This window comes from Stegastes partitus, unplaced genomic scaffold (assembly GCF_000690725.1).
Source record: "Stegastes partitus isolate 25-593 unplaced genomic scaffold, Stegastes_partitus-1.0.2 Scaffold1427, whole genome shotgun sequence".
Lineage (NCBI taxonomy): Eukaryota > Metazoa > Chordata > Actinopteri > Pomacentridae > Stegastes > Stegastes partitus.
Genome location: NW_007579158.1, coordinates 102649 through 125208, shown reverse-complemented (window position 1 = coordinate 125208; position 22560 = coordinate 102649). Strand labels below are relative to the sequence as shown.

Genomic DNA, 22560 nt, shown 5'->3' with positions numbered 1-22560 from the left:
TCGATATGGGAAACAGCATTGTCATGACAGCAACCATGTTTTGTTGAGGGTTTAAAGAAACATGTCAGGTCTTTTTTTCCTCCTATAGCAGACTGATAATGAGGTGCAGTCAGACCATTCTACATGGCGCTGTGTCAGTGTTCAAGAATGGCTTGGCTATGTGAGATTACACTCAATCCAACCCAGAGGTGCCTCCAACAGCATCTCAAATATGATTGAGTTTATTCAATGAAAGTCTGATGTCCAAGTTTCAATAAAAGCAGCTACAGTGTCCCAGTGCAAGTAAAAAAAAAATCACCATTAGTTGCTCAAACTATGAACAAGATCTTAAGTTTAGTTTGTTGCCTCAAGCTGCATGGAAAGAAGTCTTTCCTTTTGAGTTTTTTTTTTTTTGTAAATACACACAGCAGCATGGGGAACATGAGTGTTTATGTACAACACAATGTAACTCGGGTAACTGTCTTGGAGACACATTGTATTTTTCTTTACTTCCGACAGGTGAGCTTTCACACTCAGTCACAGTTTATCAGTCTCTGAACCCTGGGGCACATGAGAACACTACACAAACAACAAGTTATAATGAGCTGAAAGTACAGTGCATCACACATGCTGACTTTTAGATCGCCAGGTGAAAATCGCTTAATGGGTGGCTGCTTGAGCAAACACACAACTGCATGCACCCAGAGACAGAGACGCGCTGCTACGCGGCCAACCGGATGGGCTGTACGTGGTCATGCTCCAACTGTGCTGAACCAACACACAGTTTATCCCAGTCGATAGCAAATGGAAATTTATCAACTGCATGCTCACACAGGTCACAATACTGGTTTGCATTTAGGTTCTTTGGAAAAACATGGAGGGGACACAACTGTAGCTACAAACAACGCCCATTCCAAAGAGTTACAGAGCAGGATTATACCATCTGGTGAGTCACTGTGGAAGCCCAGACAGTTAATTGAGATGTTGTGATTGACGGCCGTAATAATAAACCTTGTGTGCCTAGATCTTTGTTTCCCTACTTTGCAAAACGCATGGTAAAGATAATGTTTCTGAAACTGGTACAGAAATGCACAGGTACACCGAGGGAACAACAGGTGCCTCTCAGAGCTTCTCCTCTGCTTTTCGATCACCTTCAGATGGACTTTTTTGAACAGACTGAACTGTCTGGCTGTGCGAGAAAGCTCGATGGTGATAATTGGCCCTCAATTTAGCAGTTTAGCTCAAAGTTGGTGAAAGTTGGTGATTATTTTGGCGTTGAAATAATAATCCAATGTGTCTTGTGGCCTCCTCATGGGGGTGCATTGTTGTGTGACAATGACTCTGCCATGAACTTGGTGAAATATTGCCAAACAGGATGTGTGGGATTGTTCACGACCTGGTGCCAATAAGAGCTAAAACAAAGAGGAGACATGACCTGAGCTTGTGAGAACGTGAGCATTTAGGTGTTTGAAGATTGTCTGGAAAGTCATTGCAACTGTGCTGAAATAATACAGGGTCTCTTTCTCTTTCTGCAATGTATATCCAAATCCTCACAGCTTGCTCCACTGGCAGCTCTTTGGCCTTGTTCTTGACTGTGAACTCGACTTTACAAGTGCCTACCTACCATCCTGTGACTGTCTTGCCATTTTGGCATGTAATCACTAATATATTTGTGATGACAACTGCTCAGTTATTCTGCTGGACAAACGTATAGTCTTTATATAGCCTGGCATTATACTGTACCATTTGACTTAAACTCTTACAGTATTTAGAGCATGATAGTGGATTCAATATTAACTCGTCTTAGCTGCTTAGTTTATCATTTGCCTGTGCAGTACATCAACTGCTTCATACAAAATTGCACACGTGTGGGTGTTGCTGATGTGTCTTTGTTGATGCACATGCACTTGCTCTGAAACGCTGACACAAAGGCATGACTGTAAGTGAGGAAACACCATCAGTAAACAAGTCTGCAATAAAGGAAATTGTTCACTGGGTCACAAACCGCAACAGGGCTGGAAATGAACCCTCCTGTTATGTTTGTTTCTGAGGAGCGGCAATGATGTTCCTGGGTCAGTTTGACCCGGGGTATGTTTTATTACCCAAAAGTGTCAGAAATTTAAAAATCCTAATAAACACTGTTTACATCTCATTAACTCCATTACTAAGCATTTCAATCAATATTTAGTGCAATGGTGTTTTTTATGACCCACAGATCATAAGGAGAATGCACTCATTTTTCAAAAAAATGCATGTTAAAACTTTTTCAAATGGTTTTTGGAAAAACCTATGTATAAAATACAATACTTTTACATGACATTGATCTTTTCTAGAATTCTATTTTTTATTATTATTATTATTATTATTTTTATGTTGTGATCTAGTCCTGATCTTTCGGACCGTTCCAACCATTGTGAGTTTTCTCTTTAGAAGAAATTTGTCTTGGGCTATTCACCCATGCTGCAGCCAACATAAACCGACACAAACAGGGAAAATACAGGTAATAGGTAGAATAAATAAATACATCAAGTAAAAGAAGAGTAAAAATGAATATCATAGTCTAATTACATGAGTCCAAAAACATAGCACTTTAAAAAACAAACAAACAAACAAACAAACAAACAAAACTATTTGAGCTATTTTACTTATTAATTAGCCTAATCAAAGCCAGAGCAAATGAATTTTTAAACCTGTTCAGTCGGCAGTGTGGGACTCTGAGCCTGAAGGTAACCACTCATACTCTGAGTACAGGCCATGTGATGGATCACTGAGGAGCTTGTTGGCCAGGCACAGAGCGGCCTGCTCATAGGTGTTTTGTAGGGAGGGGTGCTCCTGCTCACCTATAATTTTCCACGTAGTGTGGACTAGACACAGCAGCTTGTTTTTCAGCTGAACGGAGAGGCTGCCATACCAAGCTGTGATGCTGTATCTGACTCTCCAGCACTGCATTGTAGAATATTATCATGATCTTTTTATCCACCCCATGGCGTCTTATGCGAAGCAGGGAATACAGTCACTACTGCTGCACAAGTGCTCGACATGTGTGCTCCAGGTTAAGGTATTATCAATGGACACCCCCAGACACTTGTAAGTGTTAACCTGAGCAATAGTTTGATCATAGACTGTATAAAAGATGGACGTAGCTACCGTGACGTCACCCGTTGTTTTCTGCAGTGGGAAAATGAAGCCAGGGTTTTGCTACTTCCTGGTTGACATCTTGGATTTTTGGAGCCAGTGACGCAAAAATCGTCGGAGGGGGGCGGAGCCATAGGAGCAGCGATTGGTCAGACGGATTGAGAGGCGGGCCCTCTCTGCCCGCCCACATTTACCGCCTTCTGCTGGCTTTGTCTGTGTTGTCGCTGCCGACTGTCAATCAAGCCAGCCACGCCCCTTGCCCCGCAAAATGTTGATGATTTTTTAAAAATTCAGTATTGATTTATTTTCAGATTGGCCACCTGATCTCTGGACTTGACCATGAAAATTAATTTTTAAAAAATCCTGAACTGGAGGAATGCGGTATTTCGTGATCTGGGATCACTTCATTTCCAATTCATTTCTATGGGAGCCAGGGCTTTTTGGAACCAGGACTTGCGGACGTAGTGATATTGCAGGTTTTTGACACTTCCGGGTTGGCTTCATTTTTCGGGGCCGGTTGCTACGTCCATCTTTTATACAGTCTGTCTAAAACACACTCAATCTCTGACCTCAAAAAATTAATATTTTTTTCAAGACACTTCATAACAAATGAGGTAAGTGTGACAGGGCGATAGTCAGTATTCTCCAAGCAGTCTGCCTTTTTTGGGATCGGGCATGATGATGGAGCTTTTCCACATTGCAGGGACAGTATGAGTATCTAGTGCTTTCTGAAAAACAGGGCTCCAAGCCTCTGCCATTTCAGTGCTGCATGATTTTAACAAGCACCTGGAGATACCGTCTGGACCACAGGCCCTTCGGTGACAGACAGGTGAAAACAACCCCTCCACAGTCTGCTCCTCAGTTCTAAAATTCCCACAATCCAGAGCTGCCTGTTGTTCTTGTGAAAAGTCTTTGGTCTCAAATCTGCAGAAGAAATTGTTAAGCTCCTCTGCCTTCTCTCCTTCATTCAACACATTCATACCCCTTTTAATTGGAGCCATGTTTGTCACTACTTTGATGGAGTCCTATAGTTCTCTGGCAGTTGGACTCAAGTTGCGCCCCAGTATCATGTCTGGCTGCTCTAAGTTCCTTATTTGAAGCTCTTTCACTTTTAGCAGGTCTCCATTCTTAAAAGACGCCGTTTTCTACCCTTTTCTACACTATTTTAGTTCCATAATTTATTATCGCTCGTTAATTAACACAGTCTTTTGCTCTTTTTTTTATATAGCTCAGGAGACAAAATTGTGATTCTAGTTTTCGTTTCAATTTTTATTTTTTCTCACATTTTCTCCGAAAAGTCAAGAAACAGGTGAGACAGGTGGAGGATAAAGCTATATATGAGCTTTATTTGATGCGGGTACCAAAGAACAAATGTGCTGAGTTATACTGGCAGGTCTTCCGATTTTGAACCGTCCTCCTCCCGTCTCATCTATTTCTCCGAGGGAATTTGAGTAGAAATATGTCAGACGGACAAATCGAAACAAAGACGAGGCTGGTTGTCCTCGGTGGTTAACTGTACCTGTCAGATAATTAGTAACATGAGGTGTATATTATTATTAATAATAATAACAATCATAACAAAATATGACAGTGTGATTCCTTAACTCTCGTGGTGGCATAGGTGTTATTCACTCTCCGTAGTATAACAGAAATCCTCAAATTCTCTTCAGGCTTTTTGGGTTTGTTTTGCTCCACGAGACGATTTTTCAGCGGCTGAATCTCGTCAAAACTACGAAAAATGTTATGGATCCAGGAGCTTGTTTGCGATTGAGGTTTTTGTTTGACGCAAAAGAGCTGCTCAAACGGAATCACTGCATTTGTAGGATGTCTCTCTGTAATTTACTGCTGTAAGATCTGGAACTCAAGTGTCCCATGTCACAATAAATATGAAACGAACCGAATAAAAATAGGTTACATCTACAACGTGTGTGAATATGTGTGAAATCAATAATGCAATATGCGATTAATATAAGAATCTACTTATTCCGTCACTGCTAAATACATATATTAAAGTACCATAAAATATTAAAGCTACCACACTTCGTTTTTACCATTTTAGGGTTTTGAAAAACGACGCTTTTATTGTTTTGTTCTGCTTTTACTTGAACTAGCAGCTTTATACAGGCCTTCTGAATTTACTGTTGTCGTCCCCTTTCAGAGCGCAGGGCCTGCGAAGGCTTCGCAACGCCAATTTTTAAGCGTCCTAAATTAAAGTTGGTAGAAAAGTTCGAGATGGAAAACGAGCAAAACAGGGATAAGAAACATTTTCAAGCAAGGACTGTGGTTTCTGATGCACCAGCTGTCAAATAGGACGCCGAGAATACGTTACCCTCCCGAAATTACAAGGAAGTCTTTAAAATAAATAAATAAATTAATTAAAGATCGTCCATGCAAAAAAAGATAAAATACTGTAGTCTACATTTCTTTGTCTGGCAATACGTATATATATATATATATATATTACCCCTCAAACAAAAGGATGTCTTTTTTTTCACGTGAAATATGACTAAACATTTGCGACAGTTCCCTGTGGTGTTACCTGTATTGAAACAAGTGTAATTTGACGCAACGAAAAAGGTTTGCTACTTAATTAAAAAAATAAAAAATAAAAATAAATGAATGACGCAATGGAAAAGAAGAAAACAAATCGAGAGTTGAAACGGTGCAACAGGAACCAAATAGTGCGTCAGCTTCTGCAACGAAATATTAGTCAGCCGCAACAAGACCGGGGGGACATGCGGTGCCTTGGGGTCTAACATGTGTCAAAAACTTTGTTATTTATTTATCTATGATTTGGATCCGGACATAGGTCAGAGGCAGCAGACTGAGTGTATCATAATTATCAGGAAATACCCAGTCTGGCCGGTTGTCTTCACCGCAATGGCAGAGAAACCGGGGGCATGAAAGAAACACTGTCTTTTCAACAGACTTAATTACTGTACCATATGTGGCCTGAAAACGCAGCACAGGAGCAATGTTTAGTAAAAAAAAACAAAAACAAAACAAAAACAAGTCAGAATAGACAGAGTATAAAGTTCTTTGAATGATAAAGAAAAAGTGAGAAAAGGTTTACAAAAGAAAACCGTTTTCAAAAAAAAAAAAAAGAAGGTGCAGTGTGAGGGTAAATTGCATCACGTAAAATCTAAATACTCAGATTGCAAATATGATCAGTGATGGAGTCAACTGAAATGTTCACATCTCACACACACACACACACACACACACACACACACACACACACACACACACACACACACGACCAAATCTTGAGTTTTAAATCCTGCTCAAGCTTGTCCCACCATGTGTGCTGAAAATCTATATTACACATAAACTATATATTGTCAACACACACATTAAACGCTCCCTTATAAACATCACCTATAAATCGTTAAAGAGTGTATTTGCAGTGGAGTTTTTTTTTCTCTTTTTTGGGGGGGAAGGGGGGGAGATCAGGTTTTCACGCAATCACGCTGCTGTTTTGGCAGCACGCCTATAAATGCCATATTTTCTAGGTAATGGGAGGTGGAGCCCACGGTGACTGTAAAAACTTTGTGTCTGTTGCTTTTCTGTCAGAGTCTGTCAGATGCACCAAAAGCTCTCCAATATGCTCCTGTCGTGGATGATCACATTCGGTATGCATTTTGTACATCTGGGTTCTGATCCATTTGAGTGATCATTGCTTTAAACAGTATAACAAAGCTAAATGTTGCATTTGTTTTTTCCCCCTCCTCCTTCTTCTTCTTTTTCCAGGATGGCTTATTTATGGCTCCATTACTGTTGGTGAGTAGGGCTGATTTCTTTTTTTTAATTCTGTTTTTCTTTTTCTTGATTGCCTGAGCTCCAGACAGCGTGTGTGGTTTGCTTGCTCCTTTTCTCTAGAACACTGGCAGCATTGATGTTCTGTGATGTATTTGCACAGTTGCTCCTTGTTGAATTAGGTTGAATGAGGTGTGTAGCTGTGTGTGCAACTCAAAGACGAAAAAAAAAAACCCAACAAAAAACGTAGACGTGGGTGAAGATGGTGTACGTGCTGGATTTCAGAGTGTGGATTTTTGAGTAGAGGATGGATGGATATTGACTCGAGATTTAGAAGCCAGTGCTGATTTTAAAACTTAGGCCATGTGGGTGATGATGGAGCCGAGGGAGGAAGAGGGAAAGGGAAGGATGGAAAATTCAGGTGCGTTCCACAGGGCAACTCCAAAATGCGCAAAAGATTTCTTCTGGCTTGCCAACTGCTGGGTTTGTTTTTTTATTTATTATTTTGTGATTCCAAAAAAAAAAAAAAAACTTGCTTCGGCCAAATGCGATGCTTTTTTTTTTTTTTTTGCAATGCGCAATATCTCGTGAGAGGAGTGAAAGTGAAAGGAGGATTCGGCTTTGCGCAGTCATATGATGTGACTCACTTCACCCTGGAGCATTATTTTTTGTATTTGTTTTGGTTACACTGCAATATACCAACAACGCCCGTACTGTAACATTTAATCTTTTTTTTGAAAAGAAAAAAAAAAAAAAACTTTATCAGATCGTCATTCAGCGGTTATCATTCGTCATCCAGCTCATGTTAATCCGAAGAGCTTCAGCAAACTGAATCTGAAAAGCCAAGTAGATAAGTCCAGTAGCAGGATAGCACATGGAGAACTGACTGACAGCAATTAACATTTCGGAGCTGGTTGAGGCCAGAAACTGCAGATCAGAGACGTGAAGATCCAGATACCTGCAGACAGAGCAAACGCAGAACTTCGGGAAAGACAAAGTTAGTGATATGTAATGATCTCATAAAACTATAGGTAAGACAGAGAGCGAGGGGGACTATAGGAGAGGAGCTCATCATGAGAAGTCCCCCAGCAGTCTAAACCTATAGCAGCATAACGAAGGGAGGGCTCAGGTGATCCTCAGCAGCCCCAACTACAAGCTTTATCAAAGAGGGAAGTTTTAAGCCGAATCTTAAAAGTAGAGAGGGAGTCTGCCTCCCGAACACAAATTGGGAGCTGATTCCACAACAGAGGAGCCTGATAACTGAAGGCTCTGCCTCCTGTTCTGCGTCTCTAAACTCTAGAAACCACAAATAAGCCTGCAGGCTCTGTTCGGATGATATGGTACAAGGAAGTCTTTAAGATAGAATGGAACATGGTGATGAAGAGTTTTGTATGTAAGAAGCAGGATTTTGAATTCTATTAACCCTTTATGGGGCAAGTGACCATATTTGGTAACTTCCTTGGACGCTCAATATGTCCACCCTGTGCCTCTCCTTGAGGTTCAGGAGCCATGTGCACTTTGATTTAGTTTTTATATTAGTGCCAGTATCACAGCCTTAGGAAAAATGGCACTAAACAAATGTTCCAGGCACTTTATGAACGCTTTGTTACTGGTTTGCATTGAACTCCACTTTGATTTATTTTTTGAGATTAGTGCCAAAACCACTACCCCAAGACAAATGTTACTACTTACTTGTGTAAGTATCATAACCTCAAACTAAAATGCTTCTAAATAAATGTTTTTTGCAGTTTGTTACTTTTTCTTTTATTTATTATAAACCCCGCGCCCACGACGGGCAAGTTACCATATATGGTAACTTTATTGATCTTGATTTGAAACATCTTTTTTTTTTTATTGTTTTTTTTTCTTTTTAAGTTAAAAAAGTAAAAATATCTTGAAATATCCTTCTATAACACCCAAGGGTTGAAATTTTCATTTTCCAAGTATTTCAAGGAGTGCCCTATAAAAAGTTAAGGATTTTACAGGGAGCCTACGAAGAGAAATTAATGTGGCAGAAATATGATCTCAGTTGCTGGTTCTTCTCAGAACTCTGGCTGCAGTGTTTTTGTATGAGCTGGAGGTTTTTAAGAGAATTATTGAGACATCCTGATAAAAAAGGAATTACTGTAATCCAGCCTAAAAGTTACACATGTATAGACTAGTTACTCTGAGACAGGATGTTACGCATTTTGACAATCTGATGCAGGTGAAAGAAAGCCGTCATACACACGTGCTTTATGTGTGAGTAAAAGGACATATCCTGCCCAAAAATAACTCCAAGGTGTGTCACAGTAGGACTGGAGGCCAAGGCAACGCCATCCAGAATAACTATCTGGTTAGACAGTGTGTTTCTAAGGTGTTTAGGGGCAAATACCATAACTTAAGTCTTGTCTGAATTTAAAACAAGAAAATTACACGTCATCCAGGCCTTTATGTCCTTAAGCCATGCCTGGGGTTTGACTAACTGATCGGTTTCATTTGGCTTTATAGATAAATATAACTGGGTGTCATCTGCATAAAAAAGTAAATTTATGCAGTTTTCCCTAATAATACTGCTTAAGGGGAGCATGTACAAAGTGAATAATATTGGTTCTTACTCAGAACCCTGTGGAACTCCAGTTTAGTGCAGTTCCTTTAATCCCAATGACACATTCCAGTCTCTGCAAAAAGAGTCTCTGATCCATTGTACCAAATGCAGCACTGAGATCCAGTAGAACCAGTATAGAAAGTAGTCTACTGTCTGAGACTATTAGGCACTGATGATTTAATGGTACTTGGGGGTAGTAATCAGTTGCCTAATAGATTTATGAAACTGACAAACCTAGACAACAATGACACAACAAACAGCAAATGAATGAATGCAAATAAAGTAAATAAATAACCTTGTTCATCCCTGGAAGTAGTTGGTAGAGTAGTGATCAGTTTAGACCACTTTGTAACTGAGAAGCCAATCGCAATTCCTAAATTCACCCATTTAGCTGAAAGGAAATGATACTTGTGTAGCCTTTGTAGGAGGGAGAGGATTTGTCGCTGGGATGATCTGCTGGATGAGTCAGTTCAGAATCGCAAAGACAAGATGGCACTTTTGCATCGTTGTGTTGAAAAATGGAGAAGTAAAAACACTAACAGTCGAAGCTCATAGTTACAAAGAAAATGTTCCCACTGTTGCATTGTAAAAGTAACTTAAGTAGCCCAACTTTAGATATAACATAGAAAAACAAAGTCAAACTTTAGTTGTGAAAAAACTTGAGAAAAGTATGCCATAGTTATCAAATAAGAAAAGCCCAGGTTGTCTAAGCCAGCATGAAAATAAGAAATGAGCTCAGTGAAAGTAATCAAGTACAACGGCCGGTAAAATATTAGAAAACAAAAGCCATCGTTGCATTCCAGTGACTTTCTTTTATATAGAAAGCTTTGGAGCCAAATTTAAATCAGCATCTGACCGATCATGGATGTGTTTTGAGCTTCACTGTCCAGGAGAGGTCAGAGGCCAAATACCATTACTACTTACTTTGAGTGAAGTTCTTAAATGCATGAATTGAATTGGTAAATATCTATGATCATTGAAATCCCACTAAACATATGACTAAAATGACTTAAAACATGATGTGTTTAGCTCATAAGGTTCCTAAGAGAATAATAAAAGGTGTTAACATGCATACCAGAGATGTTCCATTTAAGTGGGAATTTTGGGTTAGCTGTCTTCTGACATGGTTTCTTCACAAATGTTGTGGGAAAAAGGATCTCTGGATTCTTTTATGTTGCTTTGGAGTGTTTCTATTCTATGTCTTTACCATATTTCTATGTCATATGTCAAAACAGGGGCTGCATGGTGGCTTGGTAGTTAGCACCGACACCTCACAGCTAGAAGATCCCCAGTTCACGTTCCAGTTAGTGGAGTTTGCATGTTCTCCCTGTGCAGAGTGGGTTCTCACCAGGTTCTCTGACTTCCTCCCACAGTCCAAAAACATGCTGAGGTTAACTGATGATTCTAAATTGTTCTTAGGACAGACTGGTGTTCCCTGCCTTCAACCTGAGTCAGCTGGGATAGGCTCCAGCCCCCCCCCCCTCAACCTGAGTGAGGATTAGGCGGTGTGTAGATAATGGGTGGATGGATATGTCAAAACAAGATCATGGGTGTGGTTAAAGCAGTGAGCTGGTTCATTTACATTTTAAGAAAAACCACCTAACAAGAAGCGAAATCCAGTATTGAGGCTGTCGTTCTCATCGTCTACATTGATATTAAAGCTACCCAATATAATGACTGTATCTGTATGAAACACTAAATCAGCTAAGAACTCTGAGGATTCAGATACAAACTCAGAGTAAGGGGCAGGTGGGCAACAACGAGCACAACTGTTTTTTGTGATTTCCAATCCAAAAGTGCGAGAGACTAAGAGTAAGACTTGAATGAATGAATCATAACTAAACTTTAATTAGAGAAGCAAGTTGCTTCTGGGTGAAGCTCTGGGGTGTTGTCAGATTCATTCATTTGCAGCTCAGCTGTATTGCCTTTGGTTCATTACTTGAAACTTGTGTTTGTTGACAGAACCTGCCTTGGGAGCCAATAAAAACCCCAACTGTGACCGGTGAGTTTCCCCTTATTAACTCCTTTGTCAAGTGAAACCGCATCTGCATGTGTTATGCTGTGAGTTAGGTTAAGCTGCCTGCAGGGGCATTTCGCTTTCTGCGCTGTGCAAAATTTGTTCCCTTTGCTCTCTCAATTTTAGGAACTCATTAATGCACATTAAACCTGCATCACATTCCACATTCCTATAAATTACACGTAATGCAACTATTTAAAGATAAAAAAGCACTTTAATTTAAGAAATTTAGCTGCACGAATAGCAACAAAATCAAAACAAACAAAGTAAATTATAACATATGAACCATATCTGACACACAGTTATGAGTTCCAAATTCAACTGTTGCCTTCCCTACACTAAGCCCTGTCATGACATGATGCTGAATGAAGAGCACTTATGCATGAGATACAACCCTGCAGAGCTAAACAGAAACTTGTGTACTGGATGTTGTCAATGATTTTGAAAAAAAACAAAACAAACAATATTCTTTGTTATCATCAATGATGATAAATTTTCCAAAGTCTAATAGTTTATGCACTTTTGCAGTTGAAACCAGAAGTTTACATACACTGTATATAAAAAAAACTAGGGGTAGGACTTTAAGGCGTTAACTACGATTAAGTAATTACAACAAAAATAACGCATTAAAAAAAATTAACGCATTTAATCGCAATTTGCATCCAGACAACAAGGACAAATTTCATGTTCCATCGATTACACTGATGCGCTAGATGCATCAGCGCTACGCGAACAGCATCAAACATGGAGGAATCCAATGAGAGTGCATTGCTTGGACTGATGGAGGGCAGGTTTTATTTTAGAAAACTGCCTGATGGAAGCCTTGACAAGAGCGTGGTTTTGTGCAACTTGTGCAAAAAATAATTTGCATCCCACCGAAGCACATCAAGCTTAGGGTACCACCTGAATACAAAGCATGTTGCAGCGAGCACAGTGCTAGTAGTCCAGAGGGGTATACTACGAAGCAAGTTTGACATAGCCAGGCTTTCTTTGTGTAAGCCGAATCGACAAAACCGAAAGCCCCAGCCAGAGATTACGGCGATCACGAAGGTGGTTTTCAACTTTCTTTGTTAACTCAGACTTGATATGATGTATATATTCGCCTGCAACCTGCCCCACCGCCGCCAATGGTGGCAACAGAACTGTGACCGCCAACCTTAACTGGTATCAGCAGCCAAGTACTGCCTGTGCCAAGTGCTCTGTCTCCGTCTCCACCGACTGTGCGATATTGTAACTGCACGGCTTCATTCGGTGATATTTGTAACGCACAACTCAGCATGTTTACAGATAAAACACATTCAATGTTAGATAGTGAGAAATAAAAAGGGTTTTATGTTTTTTTAGGGGTGAGATTCGATTAAAAAATAATCTAATTGATTAGAGGCTTCATAATTAATTGATCTTAATTAATCGCATTTTAATCGCACAACAGTATTTGCTGCAAGAAGCAAAGTTTTTCAATTTAAATGGATTTTGGTGTGTTACTGAATCAAATGATAGACACATACATCCATTTAAACTGCAAATCATTGTTTATTTTGCAACAGAGCAGTACTGCTTTTAAATGGTAAACAAATGTCAACCAACAATTCAACATAAAGTGCCATTTGTACAGCGTAAAATGGTAAAATGGTGTGGGCTGCCGACACCGCTTGCTCGTACTCGGATCAGAGGGCTGTACTACGAAGTGAGATTAGTGGGTAAGCGAGGTATGTTGAGCTTAAAGCCAGAGTTTTCAGTATCATGAAGGTGGCTTTCTTTACCTGGCTAGATCTCCATGGTAACTTATGCTGTGGAGCTAACCTGGTCAGGAGCAGGTTATGTTCAGAGTTTCAGATTTAAATCAGCTGGAAAGAGCGTCTCCCTTTAACCAGATTGTTTCCTGACTATTATTTATGAGCGATACAGATTCTCAGCTTTGGGTCATTGTCCATATGTAAGACCCATTTGAGCCCAAGCTTTAACTTCCTGGCTGATGTCTTGAGATGTTGCTTCAATATTTCCACTTAATGTTCTTTCCTCATGATGCCCAAGGATGAACCAGACTTGTGGAGGTCCACAATTATTTTGGCTGATTTCTTGAGATTTTTCAATGTTGCCACAAAAGGAAGCAGTGTGTTTGATGTGTGCCTTAAAATACATCTACGGGTGTGCCTCCAATTAACTCAGATTTTTTCAGTTGATCTATGAAAAGCTTACAAAGCCATGACATCATCATCATCTGGGCTTTCCCAAATAGTTTGAAGGCATAGAAATGTTAGTGTTTGTAAACTTCAGACTTTGAAGAAAGAAATGAAAACTTTTCAAAAAAATGTTGTCTCTCATTATTTTGGCATTTAGCAAATAGAAATAATTTTGATAATCCTAACTGACCTAAATCAGGAAAAGTTTAGTCGGATTTAATGTCAGACAGTGAGAAAAGAAAGGTTTTATGTTTTGTTATACAGTGTATGTAAACTTCTGGTTTCAACTGCAAAAGTGCATAAACTATTAAACTTTAGATAATTTATGATCATTGATGATAGCAAAGAATATTGTTTTTTTTTTCAAAATCATGAACTTACAACATCCAGTACACTAGTTTCTGTTTAGTTATGCAGGGTTGTATCTCATGCATAAATGCTCTTCATTCAGCATCATGTCAACATCTGACAGAGAGTGTTTTGTACTCAACATTCCTGCCTAACTTGTTCCCCTTTTTTGTCATCAGGCAGCCGTTCGTGTTTCTGTGTTATCTCCCTTGTCTGCTGATGGCATTTGATTCCACCCTCAGTTTTACTGGATGTCTCTATCGCTTAATCTTCTCGTTATTCTTCCTCTGCCGTTGGAGTCAATTGCAACCTCTAGGACCAAATTTTTAGAAACTGGCACACTGGCTGGGTGCAGTCTCCTGATTCTCTTCACAAAGTATCATGTTTGTACCTCAAGCACTTCAGCGCTACCAGTGGATCAAAGCTGGAGATGCATTTATGTACATAACTTTTGAATCATCGCCCAATTTTCAAAAATGAAATACCATCAGCTTCCTCGGCTCACACCGAGTTCAAAATGTGACATCATTTGATATGACATCAAATTGGATTTTCTGACAGATTACATCCAGTCTGGGCTGGAGTCTATCCCAGCTGACTTAGGGTGAAGGCAGGGGACACCCTGGACAGGTCGCCAGTCTGTCACAGGGCTACACTTAGAGACAGACAACCAAGCACACTCACATTCACACCTACGGACAATTTAGAATCACCAATTAACCTCAGTTTTTCACAGTCTACTGATTTTTCCAGTCTTTACCATATACAGCACAGATGATCTTCAGAGATTAGATTATCTAAACCGTTTTTCCATTTTACTCAAACAAAACCAAAACCAATCATGCAAAACAGAAACTGAGATCATATCTCAGCAACTCTTTCAAGTTTCACACCCCTTCCTGAAGTAGTCTGAATAGATTTGACACCTCGATAAGCATTTTTCAGTAAGCGTTTTTCTATGCTTTTAACATGCTCCGATCAAGTTGCCGTGGTGACAATGCCCTGCTGGCTCTTTGCTCTCATCGTTTGACATACAGTACTATTTTGATAAGTTCCTTCTTGAGTGCTGGTTATTGCTGTCAAGTACTGTTTTATCTTAGGTCATATTAAATGGCTTGAACAGTTGTGACAAAATGACACAAATGTGGACTACATCATTTCAATTCAATAATTTTTTCAAAATGTATTGTCGTATAGTATATATAATTATTCATTTTTCTAGTTTACAACATATCTCAAGACATCTCACATAGTCAGATGAAGCCTTTACAAAATGTATACAGACACCTAACAAATCCAGTGTTTCCTTTAGAGTTCCTTTGAGTTGCTCTTGGCAACAATGGGGAGAAAAAAAGATAAAACTTCAGGAAGGAAGAAAAAACCTCTATGTCAGAGTTTTTTTTCTTGAAGTCAAAATCCATGTTACATGTAAGTAGTTACATGTAGTTTACTGCTAAGCTGAAACAGCCCAAAATATAATGCAGAAAATATCATTTGATCCTTAAGTGTTCCTTAAGAAATGTACAGGGGGAGTGCATCATTTGGTACAGTTTTGGTTCAAATTTTGGAATTGCCAAGATCTACATCCTCTGTTATTTGTAACCAGGAAGATTGTTAGATATGTGTAACTCACGTTGTTGATCTATTTGGCTAGGAAGAGCGGCGGATGCAAGTCTTGGCAGCTCAGAAATCAGCTCTGCCAAATAATGCACCACCATTTTAAAATGATTTTCTGATTCTATTCATGGTCTCTAAATCACATTTAAATCTTGGCTCTTATTGAAAAATCCACACTCTGTGAACATACAAAGACTTCCTCGTTGAGAAGTTCAGTTGCGTAATACAGGATATCTCCTACATCAGGGCAAGATCTGTAATGTTTGCACACTACAGCTGTGTAGTTGTCTCTTGGACCAGCATTGACTTAGTTGTGTTGTCACAAATCCTGATGGCAGCTAAAAGTCTTAAATTCAGATTTTCAGACAGTTGAGAGAAACATTTCAGTTTCAGGAGGGCAGTTTAGTAACAGGCAACTTGCGTCAAACTCTGAGTGTATGTATCGCTTTGAATTGTGACACTGAAACATCCAAGAGAAGAAACACTGATCAGGACACATTTTTGAGTGGAAGGGGACTTTAGTACTTGATGTATTAGGTAAAACTCTTAGCTCTGCAGTGCGTTCTCCTGCACAGACGGACAGAGGAATGCACATGCATTGAGCTATACCCTGCATTCACATATTATGTTCACACAAGTCCCACAGAGGGCAGTATTACAAAGGAAACTGCTGAAATAGGCCTGCCAGGATGCTGTGTTAATGTATAACATAACTAGCCTATTTTGAATATATTTACTGTGTCGTGTACAAAATACTGATGGATGTCGACGACAACAGTCAGAGTTATGTTGTGTATTTACAGGAAACTCTTTCATGGAACAATGTATGACAGTCGCGAGGCTGTTGTCTGTGGGACTCGACTTCATGTAGGGGCTGGGCTGTCCTGTTGTGGAGATCAGCCTTTCAATCCTGCAACGGCCACCTGTTGTAAAACAGAACATGAAGGTAATGAATTTCAAGCCAGCAACAAGTTGAAATGTTGACTTTGTAAATATGCATAACAGCAGAAAGTCATTGAATAAGACAAAGATGAGAGAATGTAAACATCTAAGCAAAGACACTTAATGGTGCGAGGAGCAAAAGAAGAGGCTTAAAGGCAGCAGTTTCCCTAGTTCCAACTTGTTTCAACCTCAGTGGTCTTCTTCAGTTAAAATCAGAAAGTCTGTGATGACTTGTGCAGTAAGGAAAAACCAGGAAGCAATGTGATAATCACCAGTTACTACTGATGATTGTGGGCGTTTTTTTATGAACATGTGGTTTGTTTTAGTGCTTTTTCTCACTGAAACTAAAGTTTGTGATGTGTCACTGAAATGAACAGTTGAGAAAAATGCCACAACTCAGAAAACCCCTTTGTGGGACTCTGTGATTGTCATGTGATACGTACTGCACTGTGTTTTTATGGTGTTGGATATCTGTCTTTATTTCAAGACATGCTCTCAGTTGCTGAGGAAAAAAACAGCTAAAACTAATGCAGCTAAACACAAAAGCGCTGTCATAAATCCTGCCTTCATTAGGGTTATCATTTTCAGTTGAAAGTGTTCTTACAGAGGGTTGATTCAATGTTGTGATCATTTTGAAGGCTGCTGACTGTAGTGCTGTTGAATTGTGAATTATATTACTTCAGAGTGAAACTAAAAACTTAGTTTGAAGTAATAAATTGTCAACCAAGTGTATATAGCTGTCATACAGTGGTGAAAAATTAGAGTAGCTAACTGCATTATCTTCATGTACTCGCACCAATAATAACAACCAGATAGCATACAGATTTTTTATGTTGTGCTGTATTTTAGGCATTTCTATTCCTTTGCATAAATAAACACATTTCCACCGTGAACTGATGCAGAAAAAGCACAAATTGGTGCATAAAAGTTCACCAGCAGGTCACCAGAAGTGGAACACACACATAGTGGGAGTGGGTGGGAGGGGAATTTAGAAAGCAGTACTCTAGTACTCAGTATGAACAGATGAATTTGAATTTCCCTTCTGGGATAAATAAAGTATTTTTCATTTCATTTCATGAACACTTCCATAGTAAAAGGAACAGCTTTAAGGAGAGAATTGAACACCTACTTTTCCCACTTCTCCCCAAAGTTTACATAATGTTCTCAGTTTATGTGTAAAGGGAACTGATCTCCCTCTGAAGGCTCTGGCTACCTCATACAGCCAGTGGAATCTTCAGAAGTTGATGCAACGCACGTCTGTTCCTAGGATTAAGGCTTCCCACTGACTGTAATCCAGTTAGAGAACAAAAGGATGTGAGGCCGCTCGTTGAACTTGGGAACTTCCCTGCAATTGCAACATGATCCAGCTGTCACACTGTGTTGGAGTTAAGTGTACTGCTTTGATCTTTGTTTTTACAGCTAATGTGACACAAGATTTAAGTGAAAAGGTGTCAACTTGTTGTGGACTGACAGCCTTCAACGCACTCAATGAAATATGCTGTGATTCAACCGTTGCAGTCAAAAATGCAACCACAGCTGAATGTTGTGGTAAAGGTGAGTAAAGCTGGACACAATTCATGAACAATGGGCATCGTGTAAACATACAATATACACTTACAGAATGGAGTTACATTTTCCCACACCATGTTTGGACCTACTCATTAAGGGTGTTTATTTATTATTTACAATTTTCCAAATGTAGGACTAAAAATATCAAAACCATGACATCACACATGAAATTATGCAGTTAACAAAAGAGTGTTAAAGAAGAAAATGATGTTACATATTTTGGATTCCTCAGAGTACTGGCGGTTTGCCATGATGACTTTGCCTGTTACTGACAAGGCAGTGCCTACGAAAAATATTCATGGTCAATATAGTTTGTCATTTTGCCAACATTGTGTCTGTGTGGTTAGATATCTATCAGCCTTTCACATCTGGACACAATTGTACCCAGTTTTTCTTTGTAAAACTGCTCAACTCTGCCAGATTGCGCAGGGATCATGAGTTAACAACCTATTTCAAGTCCAGCCACAAATTCTCAAATGGATGGAGGTCTGGGCCCTGACTTGGTCCCTCCAGAACATTTAGCTTGTTGTCTTTAAGCCATTTCTGTATCACTTGGCTGTATGCGTTGGGCCATTGTCTTGCTGGAAAACAAATCTTGTTCCAAGTAGCAGTTCTCTTACAGACTGCATAGGTTGACCGCCAGAATTTCCCTACACTTTGCTGTATTTATTTTACCCTCTACCTTTACAAGCCCTCCAGGGCCTGCTGCCGAGAAACATCCCCACATCATCACAGAGAGAAAGATTTGTTTGTGGTTATGTGCAGTGTTGACTAGGTTTAATTTGCCACGCTCCCATAAAACTTTGACAGGTGAAGAATAAGCATCAGTTGTTGTATGCACAGTCTCTCTCATCTCAACTGCTGAAGCTGGTAACTCCTTCAGATGAGTTGCAGGTGTCTTGGTGGCCTCCCTCACTCGTCTCTCCCTTACGCAGTCACTTATATTTTGAGAATAGCTTGCTCTAGGCAGATTTGTTCATGTGTTATGTTACTTACATGTCTTATTGATGGATTTAACTGTATTCCTGTAAATACTCAGTGATTTGGAAACTAACCATCACCCTGATTTATGCTTTTCAGCAATCTGAGTAACCTGAGTTGCTTCAATGTTCATTTTTTTTGTCTTCATAGCGTAGTTATAGCCAGGAGTGCTGATTCATTGGTGACTGGGCATTCCAGATACAGATGTCTTTATACAACTGTTAACCCGATTCTTTAGTTGGAAGCCCAAGAACAAACCAGACAAATCTTCAGTTCACAGATGTAGAATTCATTCAGGTCACAGGTAAAGTGAGGCAGCGCTGGGCTTATAGTGACAGAGCTCTCGCGAGAGTTCTATCAGAAGGAGCCCCGATATCTGGAAATGATTCACATTTATCTTCTTGGGCTGGGACTGCCCAGCCGAACAGATGTTGGACTTGTACTTAACCAAAGTCAATTGGCCAGTTACTGTGGCGTGAACAGGCTAACCACTGTTCACATGGAAGTTCAGTGGAATGTAAACAGAAACTGCTCTGATCGATGTGTGTTTGTTTCCGAAAGGGTGTGTATCTAAAGTAAACGATAGAATAGAGGCGTTTCCACTGTCTCCTAGTATGTTTGTTTATCAGTTCTAACCGGCCCTGTTATCTTCAAGGATGTGCATTGTGCTCAGTAGAAAAGTGCAAAACGGGATCATAGGTTCAGTGGAGAAACACGGATTCAGAATACATGACAGCTCAAAACATAGCTAATTAGAACACTACAATCACTCAAAACACATCCGCTGTGCTGAGTTGCGTTTAATTACTATGTAGAAATCTGTTTTTAATTTGACACAAGGGTCTAATTTTCACAAGTTCTCGTCATAAAAGTCTAATTAAATTGACCATAATTTAGTGTTTAAAAACAGTAAAAGGGGAAACCTTCTAAGTTGGGTGAATACTTTATGAAAAGCACTGTATCTTAGCAGTTTCATGAGGTAGTACCTGGAATGGTTTTGTATCACCATAGAGACTTTTCAAGAGTTATCGGGTAAAATTTCTTGCCTTCGTAAGTCACTATCAGTAGTGTTGTGCTGAGACAGTGCGGGCATACAGCAAGCAGCCATACTCATCTGCTGCAGTAATCCATATGATGACAGCTCAACTACATAATGAGAATCAACTGTCTATCATTACTTAGTTAGAAAAAGGTCAAAACATTTTCAAAAACTGTGTTGTTACAAAAACCGTCAAATACTATGATGAAACTGGCTCTCATGAAGAAGAATGTCCTTTTCTGCAGAGAAGTTCATTAAAAGTTTCCAACCGCATAACCGCAGATTTAGCAGCATCCCAGACTAAATCCCACACTAATGTTTCCTAGTATTCAAGCAGCAGAAATATCTCAATATCTACTGTTTAGGTGAGGTTTAGGTCCATAGTCAAACTGCTGCTAAGAAAACAACTACTGAGAGAGATCAATAAGATGAAGAGTACATCATGGACGAAGAGACACAAGGGCTGGACGTTAGAACAGCAGTAATCTAGACTTTGGTCAATGGGATCTTTTTTTTCAATCCATGTCAACAGAGAAGCTACATCCGCATGGTGCTTGTGTTAGGGGAAACTTTGACGGTGGCATTGTTGGTAATTAATTTGGTTGCCACAGCATTCTGCAGCAACACACCATCCTGTCTGGTTTACACAGACAATGTCTCCATTCTAACACTTGGCCTGAAGGATATGCAACAGCTTGTTATCTCTGTTATAGCTGGCATAACCATGACACATTTATGGAATTATCTTGATTTCTTAATTTATTTTTTTTTACAGCGGCTTATGATAAGGACAAGCAGCTGTGTTGTCGTCCAGATAGTGACCCGGTGATTCTGGAAAAGACATCCCCCCACCACCGGTGCTGTCGCCACAAACTATACGACTTCACGACTCAGTGCTGCCACTGGAAGAATGATACACATGTTGAGGTGAAACCTAAACCTCCAAAAGGCTGTGACGGGAATTCAGGTGCAACTGCAGGTCAGCTATTGAGGCCCCTATACAGTATGTGGTAACACTTATCTTACAAGTTTATAGGATGCCATACTCTGCGAGACAGATATAAAAAAAATGTCATTTGCGTCAAACTGTTCGTATTCGTCTGTTTAATGGCAGCTCTATGATATAGAGATAAAAAATACACAAGCACAGACAGGTTGCCAAACTTGCTCCATCGTCATCTTGTCAATACTGTACAATACACATGCCAGTGTGGGATTTGCATGCTCCAAGTACATTTACATTGTAGTATAGTTCATGCTAATTTTTAATTACTTTGTTTTTTGTCTACAAACTGAAAGAATTTTTTATGTTCTGCTTCGGCTCGCCATGTGTGTCTCATGATTGGAAAATTTATGACACAACATTGTGTGTGGGGGCCTTAACACATCTTTCATTTTCATGAAATTCTCATAGTGCAATGAACAGAGAGGTTCAAGTAAGATGTGTGATTTCTGTGTGTTTGACTTGATCTTTGCACTTACAGTTAAAACCACTCATGGTACCTGTGGACAGAAAACTTACAACACACACACTGAAATGTGCTGTGGGTCACTTGTCATTCCCAAAATGTCAGCAAAGGAAAGATGCTGTGGTGAAGGTGAGTAGAGCTGATCGTGACACAATCATCTCCAGCATGCCAGTGAAATAAACCAGCACACTGGTCAGAAACGCTGAATGAAAGGCGAGCTGAGTTCACAGTGTTAAATATCCAGATTTTTTTCTCCCCACAGGTGCATACAACTACGCGACTGAGTGCTGCTGCTGGCCAGATCACGGACCCCCTGAGAGGAAACCAAAGACCTCACCCTGCTGTGCAGTGACCTCAGGTGCATCTTAAGATCATCCCTTGCCTAAAGAAAACTGTTTCAAATGTTGCTGTCAACTCCATACTTCGTATTTAGCTTTTTCCACTGCATTCCAAAAATCATGAAATACAGACATTTAGAATTATTACATGCAGGTGAGATAGACTCTACCTGATTAGAAGGCAGTTCAGTGAGATAAATAACACCAAAGTCTGACATCAAGACAGATATTCTTGATTTCTTTTACTTGAGAACACCAATTTGTTTCAATAGTTGATGGTATTTCCATACTGGATAGAAGGAGAAACATATTATATATAATTCTCTGAATATTGTATTTGTTTTGTTGGTCAGGAGCTTCAATTTGATTGTTAGACTCTTCCAGAGTGTTAGACCCGATTCTTGAGTTGGAAGCCCAAGAACAAACCGGAGAAATCTTCAGTTCTCGGATGTAGAATTTATTTAGGTCACAGGTAAAGTGAGGCAGCGCTGGGTTCAGAGAGACAGAGAGTAATCTCATGTCCAGCTGAACTGAGTTTTTCCAGATTCAGGTTACATCTTCTTGGGCTGAGACTGCCCCGTACAGTACAGTCAGAGGTTG

At 39.7% G+C, this 22560-nt stretch overlaps 1 protein-coding gene across 3 annotated transcripts in view; it reads left to right on the top strand.

The window, feature by feature from the left end:
* The first annotated feature begins 6687 nt into the window (after window positions 1-6687).
* LOC103370451 (uncharacterized) overlaps window positions 6688-22560 on the top strand; it is a 31461-nt gene continuing 15588 nt past the window's right edge. For 2 of the 3 annotated variants that reach the window (XM_008299512.1, XM_008299510.1), the window contains exons 1-8: window positions 6688-6746; window positions 6865-6894; window positions 11420-11459; window positions 16426-16568; window positions 17984-18118; window positions 20929-21132; window positions 21638-21751; window positions 21885-21980. In XM_008299512.1, coding sequence (XP_008297734.1) covers window positions 6698-6746; window positions 6865-6894; window positions 11420-11459; window positions 16426-16568; window positions 17984-18118; window positions 20929-21132; window positions 21638-21751; window positions 21885-21980 — 811 coding nt within the window. In that variant the 5' untranslated portion in view covers window positions 6688-6697. The remainder of the gene's footprint in view (window positions 6747-6864; window positions 6895-11419; window positions 11460-16425; window positions 16569-17983; window positions 18119-20928; window positions 21133-21637; window positions 21752-21884; window positions 21981-22560) is intronic. The other variant, XM_008299511.1, reaches the window with a different exon arrangement.